Raw genomic sequence first — 12,477 nt, 5'->3', positions numbered from 1 at the left:
CCTAGTATATCATCAAGACCATAAAGACGTAGTGCACATTATTTTCAGCTGCCAAAGGGTGAAGGAAGTGTGGAGGGTCTTGGGCTAACCTCGATCATGGCTGAGGTAGCTCGAGCTGGGTACTCTCTTCGTCCGGAATTATTTGTCGGAGAAACGGACAGAGGGAGTACTTTGCATCCGTTCAAAAGGGGAATTATGGATCGGTTGCAACGAGCCGCCGCCTACACTTTTGAACGAACAATTCGGTCAACCTCGCACGGCTCGTGGAAATGTGCTAGCAGCTAGTGGGAGCGCATTGTGGCCTTAACTGAAGTGCACCCCTATCTCTCGCACTGAACCTTTCTGCAAATCAAAGCAAAGTTCAGAAGGTATTCGGGGAAGTGGGCGTCGAGCGAAGTGGAAGCTGCTCTCACACGATGATAAGCTCAGAATACTCGCCACTCACTCATGCCCGGCGGCGCGGCAGAACAGTCACAGACTCTGCAGACCTCCATGGATTCACCTACATATAGAGTTACAGAGACCATGAACCTTCGACCGCACAGCTCTCACGTTCGGCTATCATCGCTTCATCGGCACCGCCGAGAAATCATGATGGCGAGCGAGCTGTTGCCGGCGGTGCTGCTGATCTCCGTGGCGTCATTGGCCGGACTGGCCGCCGGAGCTGCGCGCGCAGGCGGCGTCGCGATCTACTGGGGCCAGAACGGCAACGAAGGCACGCTGGCGCAGACGTGCGCGAGCGGGAACTACAGGTTCGTCAACGTGGCCTTCCTGTACACCTTCGGCAAGGGCCAGACGCCGCTGCTGAACCTGGCGGGGCACTGCGACCCGGCGTCCAACGGCTGCACCGGCGTGGGCGCCGACGTCAGGTCCTGCCAGCGCCTCGGCGTCAAGGTCATGCTCTCCATCGGCGGCGGCGTCGGCAGCTACGGCCTCTCGTCCCGCGCGGACGCCAGGCTGGTCGCGAGGCACCTCTGGGAGAACTACCTCGGCGGCACGTCCGCGACGAGGCCCCTCGGCGACGCGGTGCTCGACGGCGTCGACTTCGACATCGAGAGCGGCGGGAGCGCGCACTGGGACGAGCTGGCGCGGGAGCTCAAGAAGTATTCGGGGAAGGGGCGCGAGCACAGGAAAGTGTACCTGGCGGCGGCGCCGCAGTGCCCGTTCCCGGACGCGTCGCTCGGCGGGCTCGGCGGCGCGCTCGGCACGGGCCTGTTCGACTACGTGTGGGTGCAGTTCTACAACAACCCGCCGTGCCAGTACACCACGGACGGCGGGGTGGGCAACCTGGCGCGCGCGTGGGAGCAGTGGACGGCCATACCGGCGAGGCAGGTGTTCCTGGGGCTCCCGGCGGCGCCCGAGGCCGCCGGCAGCGGGTTCGTGGAGGCGGCAGACCTGGTGTCCAAGGTGCTGCCGGTGGTGAAGAAGTCGAAGAAGTACGGTGGGATCATGCTGTGGTCGAGGTTCTACGACGGGAAGACCGGGTACAGCGACAAGGTCAAGCCCAGCCTGTGAGCTGGTATTAATTAACTGCTAAGCTCGGGTCAGGGATCAAGAGCACGTGCCATTAACATGTCCTCTATCACGTGTCAAGCCTGATACTGAGCAAAGACAAATAACCGGACAGAAATGTACTGTATGGTCGTATTCACCACCATGAACCACTTTCCTCTATCACAGTGCATGGTCGTTTTGTTCTAAGTGAAACTTTGTAAAATTTGATCAGGTTTATGAAAATCAACATAAAACACTATATATGTTATCAAGCTTGCGGAAGATGGGGCTCATGGGCGGATAGATCCGGTCCGGCTACATTGTGGTGATGGGGGAGCAACGACGAGTCGTGTCGTTGCCGGCGAGCTCGAGGCAACAAGATCACCCTTCAAATTTCTAGTTGTAGTTTTGTTTAGATATTTCGATGTTTTTGTTTCTTCTGAAACACTTCGATTTCTTTATGTTGCATAGGTTGTTTTCACAACCTTCATCCTCGTGTATGTTCCGCTACAATACACATGGGCGTCATGTTGCAATTATTCTGGTTCATTGCAATGTTGTGTCCACACAATATAGTTTTTAGTGTTGTCGACCTGTGATTGATGTGGGTCCTATGTTGTTTATAATGCAATGGCTTTTCTTATTGGTTTGCTGCGATCAACCAGGATTTATTGCATATAGAAAAATGGTTTCAGAGGTATGCTTGGCATGTTCCAACATTTCTGCATGTTTATGAAATACTGAGAAAACATATTATGTTGATGTTCCATAAGTAGAAGAAACTTGCTGCATTATGGATAGACGGGGTGTACCCTCCATTCGAACGTCTATTGTCTAGTCTTCTTTGGGCGCGAACGTCGTTAGCTAGAGTAGATAATTGATAGATGCATGGTATAATTCCTTCACACGAACCGTTTTAAAAGGCTCAACTTTAGGAAAATCTTATATTTATTTTTTATTTCATGGAAGGTTAAATGCCATATATTAAGTAGCACACACCTTAAATACACACTTACGGGAATTGAAAAATATATCTAAATACTTTGGGGTGCCGACGTCTTCATCCACCTGCAATGCGTGGTGAAACAAACATGTCGTCGCCTCTGGACCTCCATCTCAGCGGAGCAAATTTGCTGAAACCATGAGTTTTGTAGAAGCAATGGCCATGAATTCATCGTTGTACACCAGAAAACGTCAACGACCATGATCTACATAGTATTATCATCGTCCGGAGAAAACAAGCGATGAATTGGAGCTATAGAACCCGCGTGGTCCAGCCAGACATAGTCGGAGAAAGAAGTCTCCCACGCTCCTTGACTAGGCTGGCCAATCCACGTCGGTCGAAACTGGAATGGAAGAAGCACCACCAAAACAAGGGCGAGACTAAGAGAATTTATTCCACGCCGACACCAACATCATTGTCTCAACACCGCCGACCAAAGATAAAATATAAATTTATTTTTAACACTACCACCACGGGACTGAAGCCCCCGGGGTCCCCGCCAATGAGCGACAGACAAAGTGATAGGTGGTCTGATGTCTCACCGATGAGGCGTGTAGATCAGCCACTGCTGCTCTTGCCGCCTTGGGCATGGGAGAGGAGGAAGAAATCAATTCACAATTAAAACATCTTATACTTATGCTAATTAAGTCGACCTTTAAAAAACGACCCATAGATATGAATCTTTGGACGAGGATCCTCTGACATATGGCATTGCCGTTCTGCGACTGACATGTGAGCCCACATGTCAGTGGCCCAACGATACATATTGCACGGTAGAGGAGCCGCTTCCTGAATATTTACCCTCTAGAAAATGTCCCCTTTCCTCTTTAATTCGATACTAAGTGAGAAATGACTTGACCAAAAGCCACCTGTTTTCACCGCGTAAGTTATTGTGGGCTTTCTGACTAAGATCTGGCATGATCCTGCAGGTGGTAAAGGACATTGCAGCAACGATGTGTGCACTACTACCAGTGCAAACATCTACGGTCAACCAAATATAGTAGAAGACATCGGTCTACTTCGGTGAACTTCAACCTCCAAGATGACCTATAGTGCAAACATCTACGGTCTACCAGTGCAAACATCTACCGAACAACATCAACGACTGTGATCTACATACCAACTCCCCCCCCCCCCAGCCCGGAGACCTACAGAGCATCGGTAAGTCCGGCCAGACAGAGTCAGGGAACCAAATCTCCTACGCTCCCCAAATGAGGTTGTCCAATCTTCATCTGTCAAAACTGGAGCTGGGGGACCAAGACATACAACCAAGTTGTTCCCTCCGCAGGGCAGCCATCAAGACAAAGCCGTGGAAGAAAAAGTCAAACCGGGAGAACTATATCTCGGGATGCACCATCCTCCACAAGTCACTGCCGAAACAAAGGGCGAGTCAGAGAGACCTTATTCCACGCTGACGGTTACGAGAACATCTCACTCCCGTCGATCGGAGACAAAATCTAAATTTATTTGCAAGTCTACCACCATTGGACTGAAGCCCTTGGGACCATGCCCCCTCTCATTGTCGGAGCGGCAGAGGGAGGGAGAGGGGGCATGCTGCCTCATAGATGAGGCATGTAGACCAGTCACCGCCGCTAATGTTGCCTTGGGCACGAGAGAAAGGAAGAAAACAATTCGTAATGGAAACTTCTAGAGTACTTACTAGTAAATGCGTACATGCAATGCATGTTAATATTAGGCAGGTATTAATTGCACACATATATTAGATAGGATATTATTTACACATTAATTATGTGATTAGCGGTGACCTCAATATTTGTTATGTAATTAATTGCATGATAAACAGGTTGAGCGCACACCATTTGAAGCAATATAGGTTGTTTGGATTGATCTGAATTGATGACTGATGTTAGTTGGATCTACCATTTTGAATCTTTTCGTATCCATGTAGATATAGATATAGATATTAAGTAGAGCTTTATTTAGAAGAAGACCAACCTAAAAACTTTACATGTTTTTTTGAGGAATAAAATATTCTCTTTACAAAAGCCACCATTTGTCACCGCGTAAGTTATTGTGGCCTTTTTTTTCACACAAGATTTGGCATGATCCTGCAGGTGCGAAAGGACGTCACAGCAACGATGTGTACGCTACTAGCAGTGCAAACATCTGCGGTCAACTTCTGGTACGCGTGACGCTCAACCAAATATAGTACTCCAGTACTAAAATAACTGAGTCATTTTCTTAAGAGAGAAGAAAGATCGGTTTTATCAATGGAAAACATTCATAGTGGAGCTAATGAGCGACCAATCAAAATCATCCTCACAAACCGTAAAGATCAGCGAAGTTTCAGATAATCTCAGCAAGTACCCTACGGCCTTCCTCCCCTATCAAATCGACTCTCTCCATCCCGTTGTTCGTAAGTCGCAACCCGCGAAATTTCAACACCAAAAAATGAGGCGAGTCTGCACAAAGCAAACGCGTCCAGAACGGCCGGGACGCGTCAAGAACGCCGTATAAATACCATCACGAACACGATAGTTGGGCCATCAGTCACCCACCCATTTCACCAACACATCCGTCGCCTTCAAGTTCACGACCAGATCGTAGTCCAGGACGCGCAGATGGCCTCCTACGAGAAGCAGCAGCCGCCGCCCCCGCCGCCGCCCGTGAACGCGGCGCCCTACTGTAAGAAATTTAGGTTTTTTTTTTGGTCTACCCCCTATTCCTTTGCGCTTATCCGTGGTGCCGCTCACAATTCGCATCTCTGAGGCTAAGGGGTAGGGACCTTCTTATACTGTCTTTCCAAAGAGTCCACCTCTTATACAGATATAAGATTCCTAGTTTTTCTTTCACTAGTTTCCGGGATAGAGTCCAGATCAAATTACCAACCACGATCATATTTGTCTGTTAACGGATTCTACCCGTCATGTCCCCGGAGCACGCGCTTGTGAGCAACGCGCCATAATAGAGTGTAAATTCCTCTAGTTATGTAGACCAACATTAGGGCTGTAATCTAACTATATGATCTAGCTCCTTCCGATTATCACTGTACCCGGGTAGTCTTTCCAATATAAATAGTATATTGTATTCCACTGATAATCGACCAGCTTCCTTAAGCATATATCACTTAAGTACATTCCAGCAAGTAACAATTCCATGCTAAACATGTAAATCAATTCCATGTATAAATACATGTACAATTCCATAATGAGGTATTTCGAATATTAGTAATTTCTAGTAATTTGAATATAGTTGCAGGACACATAATTCCAACATCTCCCACTTGTCCCAAACGACCATTCAAATATTTGTAAACCCATAGCCTTAACATGCTTGCCAAATACCTCCTGACTAAGAGGCTTAGTCAAGGGATCAACAATCATATTAACACAATGTTGAAAACCCACAAATATATAAATATAGTGATACTTCCCTTCAATATGTTCCCTTGCTGTGACACGAGAGACTTTAAATTTCCGCCTAATTATTCCAGCATAGTTGTCCTCGGCGTCTCGAGTATTATTTCCTCGAGTGTAATTCCACCTTTATAGGCACCTTGAGTATTTTGTTTCCTCAAGTGAATTTCCACATCAATTATTTCCAACCACATATATCAATAATATGAATAATTCCACATCGAGTCAAGTATAAGATAACCATGTTGAATAAAATTTTAAAACCACATACATATCAAATCCAATCACTAAATGAAGTTCCATCAGTAACCATGCTTTGTAAGAAATTCCTGACTTCGGTCAGTGAACCTGCACCATATTAGTACTTAAAACAATAATTGAATATGCGTACCTGGACTTATTTCTCATCTCGTAGATAGAATAATAACTTCCTCAATGTGTTTACCTTTAATATAAATTTCAGAACAAGTGACAGGTTGTGATGCACTTTCCACAATCTTATATGATGTGTGAGATTCCCTTAGCTGCTCGTCTTTCCTTTCATTGCTTGAATGCAACATAAATTCCGGTAGCTAAGGTATGATAATATAATGAAGATACATATCAATTCCATTACCATTTATTGTTCCATTTTTCCTCAGGAGTTCAAATATAATTCCTCACTAAGTATGATTTCCTTTATCAAAGGTATTTTTAACATATTTTCAATTTTCCATAGAGAAACACTTCAAAATATTTTCTATGTATTTCCACTCCCGGAACATTGGAAGCTCCAGAAATTCCTTTCATATGAAAGTTAGAAAATGACCAAGCTTACACTTCCATCAATGTGAGTTATCAATGCACAAACAGCCAAAGAATGTTAATGTATACAATATAATGTAAACTATTTTACACTTACATTTGTAGATGACCGCCTTGCTTCATTCAAAAAACCATATGACCTGCTATTCCATTGATGTGAAGCTTGTTATAAGACCATACATTAATATACTCAATTAGCAAACCATGCCTTTAGTTCCTCTTCCCTATATTCCAGGAGAGAGAGTTTCCATAAAGTATATGTTCCTTTTGTGTAAAGAACTGAATAGCAAGAGTGATATTATAATATTCCAATGAGCCAAATTTCCTTACAAAAAAAAACTTACAAACAATGGGCTTGCGGTTGTTTGGTATGATAATAACTTCCCAAACTATACATTTCCTTATTGAGTTTATTCCTTCCCGCATTTCTTCCACTCATAGTTGACATTGATGAAAAATTTAATCCTTCTTAGGAGTTTTCCTCTAGTATTTAGAGTGACTTCCCCCCCAAAATCACATAACAATTATCCAGAGATTACATTCCAAGTTAATTCCTCCCACTTATCCTAAGCATGTCATGTTGGGAGTGTCACTTGTAGTTTCCTTGGGGTCAAGATTATATTCCAGTATGATTGTCAATAATTCCACACTTGATGATAAAAATGATTGTGTTCCTACTTTCCACCAGTATTCATTTTCCAGATAACTAAGGAAACACCCTTTGATCCACTAGAAGAACCATGAAAAAATTCCTGGTGTGCGCTTTGTAATAACTGTGAATTTCATGCCAAAATAGAATATTTCCTTCCAGCCAAGTGACTGTACTAGATGGAGAAAGATACAACAAATGATAGTACACAATGCTTCTTTCCAAACAAACAAGGGGGTATACAAGACAGTCAATTCCTCCGTTCAATTGTGGAGTGTATGGTATATAACAATGGTGAATAATTCCATGCTCTTTACATACAAACGATATATTCCTGAAGTGTACTTCCCCCACCAATCGGTTGTTAAAACTATGATATTATTTAATCAACTGATTTTCCACTTCAGTATAACATGTGACCAGCACAATAAAACCTTCTGACTTGTATAATAAAATATAAGCATAACCATGTAAAAGTGTAATCATGGAAGAGTGAGATGAAATAAACAATGTGACCTCTAGTGGGGATGTCCAAAGAAATACCGTAAGTATATAAAAAGGAAACGATGTGAAGCCCTTTCATCTCCTTCCACCTTAATAAACGTGTATTAAAAAAAACACATATATGCTTCACATGTATCATTAGTCCTCCCACTAAAGTTTAAAATTCCAGAATCAATAAGCCTCTTGATCCAGTTCCAAGATATGTGACCAAGTCATTGATGGTGTAGATGATAAGATTCCAAGCATGTGTTCCCATTGTCGATATTCCTCCATATGGAGTAATCTTTGCCCAATAAAAAAAAATTGGTCTACCAACTTCCAATGGACATCAAGAAAGATGGACCATTGTGTGAAAATCATAATGCACTAATTTAACCATTGAGCAATATTTCCACTCTCCCTTTTCCAAATAGTATGTCATAATCAATAGATTCCAAGATGGAGCAATAAATTTAATCCCTTCTCATTGAGGTTAAATAACATGTCCTATAACAACAATAGTTTTCCTCCATGAGGGAGTTTTATGGCATAATTTCCAATTCAAAGTATATCAATTTTCCTTTGAAATTTTTGCATGCCAATGAAGTTGCTATGATATTCCAACAATAAATGATGTATATAAAACACCATAATCCAACTATTTGAAAAAAAATACCACAAATAAATATCTATAGTGGAAATATTATCATTAGACATACCGACAAACAAAGAGCAAATTTCCTTGTCCTTGGAGTGACTCCCATCTTCCTCCATAAATAAGTGATGCTCAATAATAACACTTCTTTGAAATCCCTTTCCAGATTATGAATAATTTTCCACATAATCATTTGCTCGTTGCAATTCATCCATGCATTTATGATTTGGAGTCCTCCTAAATTTCTTCCAAGGAGTGATACCTTTTCCTTGCTATGATTTACATGCAATGGATTAGCAACCAAACAAGTTAGTTTGTTAAGCAGCAATCTAATAAAATAAACTCATTAATAGATGCTAGGAAATATGTGAATTTAATATTCCTTCCCTGACAGCATGCGTGCACAGGTGCCTTCAGAGATTCCTCCAACAAGCCAGAACCACAAGGACATAGTTTCTGTGTATTCCGTTGAATTCCAGAATACTCGTCGAGTTCCACCACAAAAATTAGAATCACAGAAGCCATTCTGTTCCGATGTCGGTATAATTACAGAATCGTTGGTCCTTATGTGCAAAGCAGGAGGCGAGGGCCCGGCGACCGAGAAAAAAAATCGTTGCTAGGTCGGATCGAAACCGAAACTTCTCTCTTCATGACGACGCAACACTTCCTCCAGCAGTAGAACAAAGAAATCCAGCGAAGAATTGACGCGTATGTGATCACTTGTGCACCTCTTTGGCTCTTTGCAATCCGTAGTACTAATGTACAATCAGCACTATTACTCTCGATCCGCTCGCGCAAAGAAACAAAACAGCCAAGGACACTAGCCTTCCTTGATCAACATGCGCTTTGAGAGCGATCCAGATGTACTCCTTTATTGGTTGATCACTTGAACCTGACTTTCCTCGTGCTGCATCAGGGAACACGCATGCGATATAATCGCATACTAGCCGCGTTAAGTGCGAGCAGCGTATGCGTGCAGCACTGAGCAGTCAGCACATCAATCGACAGCAGTGGACACAGCGGATTATTTGTGGATGGCGATGGCTACAACGGCGACAGAGGTTCACGGCCGCGGCCGGCCGGCGGCAGTTTGAAGTAGTGGGATTACGGGCCTGCACGATCCACGGGCATGCAAGATGTACCAGCAATCCTCGATCCGTGTCACTTTTCCGGGACGATCGAACGCATAGCCCCGAACACAGAAGCACCTGGGATTCTGCCGCGGCTAGCGCCCGCTTGACGCGCCGCAGGAGTGCGACCAGGAAGAAGCGGTAGATCTTGCACTAGACGCACGCGGGGACAGAACGATACGCAGCGGGTTGTATCCGGATGGCAGCCGTCCACCTCAACGGCAGAGTTGCAGGACGGATTAGGATAGTGGCGGCGACCTTCAACCTAGCTCCGATGCCAATGTAAGAAATTTAGGTTTTTTTTTTGGTCTACCCCCTATTCCTCTGCGCTTATCCGTGGTGCCGCTCACAATTCGCATCCCTGAGGCTAGGGGGTAGGGACCTTCTTATACTGTCTTTCCAAAGAGTCCACCTCTTATACAGATATAAGATTCCTAGTTTTTCTTTCACTAGTTTCCGGGATAGAGTCCAGATCAAATTACCAACCACGATCATATTTGTCTGTTAACGGATTCTACCCGTCATGTCCCCGGAGCACGCGCTTGTGAGCAACGCGCCATAATAGAGTGTAAATTCCTCTAGTTATGTAGACCAACATTAGGGCTGTAATCTAACTATATGATCTAGCTCCTTCCGATTATCACTGTACCCGGGTAGTCTTTCCAATATAAATAGTATATTGTATTCCACTGATAATCGACCAGCTTCCTTAAGCATATATCACTTAAGTACATTCCAGCAAGTAACAATTCCATGCTAAACATGTAAATCAATTCCATGTATAAATACATGTACAATTTCATAATGAGGTATTTCGAATATTAGTAATTCCTAGTAATTTGAATATAGTTGCAGGACACATAATTCCAACACCTACTACGCGTACCCGGCCCCGCAGCAGCCGTACTACGCGCCCCAGCCTCCCCCTCCGCCCGCCCCGCGCCGGAGCGGCCCCGGCTGCCTCCTGTGCTTCGTCTTCAAGGTCATCGCCCTGGTCGTCATCGCGCTGGGCGCCGCCGTCCTCGTGCTCTGGCTCATCCTGCGCCCGGGCGCCGTCAGGGCCACCGCCGTCTCCGCCACGCTCTCCCGCTTCGACCTCGCCGACGGAGTCCGCGCCGGCGAGGGGGTCCTCCAGTACAACCTCACCGTGGACGTCCGCGTCCGCAACCCCAACCGCTTCCGCATCCACTACGAGTACGCCGAGGCGCAGGCGTCCTACGACGGCGAGCGCTTCGGGTACCACCCCGTCCAGCCCTTCTACCTGGAGCGGAAGGGCGAGCGCACCGTCACGGCCGCGTTCGCCGGCTCGTCGGCCGTCGACGACCGCGGCGCGCTGCGCTCGTACCGGAGGGAGAGGGGCGACGGCTTCTACTACGTCAAGGTGAGGCTCTACGCCGACCTCGGGTTCAAGGTCAGGGTCTTCAACGCGCGCCGCAAGAGCAAGATCACCTGCACGCTCCGCCTGCCGGTGCCCAACGCGAGCGCGGCGCCGGTGCCGACGATGCTGGGGACGAGGTGCGCCGTGGACTTCTGATCCGCCCCGGTTCATCACAACGGGATTTGCTTCCGCCGGCTGCCGTGCCAAAGATTATATTTTGTTTGACGCTGGTAGCATGTGTTTGTCATTTTGAAACCGTACATTAGGGAGGGTGGCCGTGCTTAAATTATTCCTGTAAACGCGTCTAGATTCTTTCGTTCTTCGTTTGATGTGCATATATCTATGAATAATTCGACACCTTGAATTAGTTTGTTACACCGTATTATATTGCGAATTCGTGCTTTTGGTTCATATTTTGACAAGGTCTCGTGGCAACATAAAAGAAGAGGGGGAGCAATCGGCCAGCCCACTTAAAATCAAATTCTAGAACAACCAATCCTGCAACATCTCACTAAACGTTTTGTCCAAAAACACGCACAAACACACAAACAACATTTCAAATATGCTCATGCAGCCAAAATTAACTAGTGTGTGCAGTAAATCCCCATTGGCCATAGCAAATCACTCAGAACATAACATATGCAGCAAGAAGCCTTGCAAAGAATACTTGCAACTAACAACTATTTTATTACTTTTAAATTTAAAAATTGTTCATCCTGCGTTAAAAATGTTTATGTTGTGTTAAGAAAAGCTTCCTGCAACTTTATAAAACACGTTGCGAGCATTCAAAAAATACGGCATTTAAAAAATGTTTATCACATTTCAAGGAAATGTTTGTGAACATTTTGAAAGAAATATTTATACAATGTATGAAAATGTCCATATAATTGAAAATATGTTTTCAACCATTTAAAAATTATTTGTGGTATTTGAAAAGATTATACCAAAGAAAGTGCACCTAATTCCAAAAATAAAAGGTTCCCTACCATTTAATAAAATGCATGTGATCCCCCGCAAAAAAAAATATGTGACATTTAAAAACCGTTTAAGCATTTCAAAAATATGTTTGTGACATTTTAACTAAAATATTTATGCAATGTAAAAAAATGTTTCATATCATTCAAAAATGATTAACATGTATTAAACACAATATTTTATTTTAAAAATATCCACCCTATATTTGAAAAATGTTGAACATGTATCAAAAACATGTTACATCTGTACATGGAAAGTGTACACGAAAAATATAAAAGAAAACAAAAATTAAATAAAACTAGTAAAATAACAAGAACACCAAAATCTGAAAAAAAAAAGAATGATCAAAACTGACACTGAAAGCACACGAGAAAAGAGAGTACAAAACGCGTGGAAGCTTCTTATACCGGTCATTGAGGCTTCCTAAAACCACTCCGTCAGGAACATATGTGGCCAGATTCGAGACGAATGGTCCTCCCGCGGCGTGCGAGATATAGTCCTGGCAGACTCGGGGCGGTATGGCGACGGC

At 44.5% G+C, this 12,477-nt stretch overlaps 2 protein-coding genes across 2 annotated transcripts; both read left to right on the top strand.

Moving 5' to 3' along the window:
- Positions 1 to 456: 456 nt before the first annotated feature.
- Positions 457 to 1,677, top strand: LOC123062699 (acidic endochitinase-like). Its single transcript, XM_044486334.1, has one exon. It carries the CDS (start codon positions 493 to 495, stop codon positions 1,513 to 1,515), a length of 1,023 nt encoding a protein of 340 aa, XP_044342269.1. The 5' UTR covers positions 457 to 492; the 3' UTR covers positions 1,516 to 1,677.
- Positions 1,678 to 5,079: 3,402 nt separating this feature from the next.
- Positions 5,080 to 11,573, top strand: LOC123057044 (NDR1/HIN1-like protein 10). Its single transcript, XM_044480215.1, has 2 exons — positions 5,080 to 5,156; positions 10,451 to 11,573. Exons 1-2 carry the CDS (start codon positions 5,080 to 5,082, stop codon positions 11,127 to 11,129), a joined length of 756 nt encoding a protein of 251 aa, XP_044336150.1. The 3' UTR covers positions 11,130 to 11,573.
- The last annotated feature ends 904 nt before the right edge of the window (positions 11,574 to 12,477 follow it).

Source organism: Triticum aestivum, chromosome 3A (genome assembly GCF_018294505.1).
Source record: "Triticum aestivum cultivar Chinese Spring chromosome 3A, IWGSC CS RefSeq v2.1, whole genome shotgun sequence".
Classification (NCBI taxonomy): Eukaryota; Viridiplantae; Streptophyta; class Magnoliopsida; order Poales; family Poaceae; genus Triticum; species Triticum aestivum.
This window is presented reverse-complemented; position numbering and strand designations above follow the sequence as displayed.

Excerpts from the sequence above, each read along its gene's own strand:
- LOC123057044 (XM_044480215.1), top strand. The coding sequence starts at position 5,080 with ATGGCCTCCTACGAGAAGCAGCAGCCGCCGCCCCCGCCGCCGCCCGTG. Across the intron at positions 5,157-10,450 it reads CCCTACTGTAAGAAATTTAG|GACACATAATTCCAACACCT; the intron begins GTTTTTTTTTTG and ends ATATAGTTGCAG.
- LOC123062699 (XM_044486334.1), top strand. The coding sequence starts at position 493 with ATGGATTCACCTACATATAGAGTTACAGAGACCATGAACCTTCGACCG.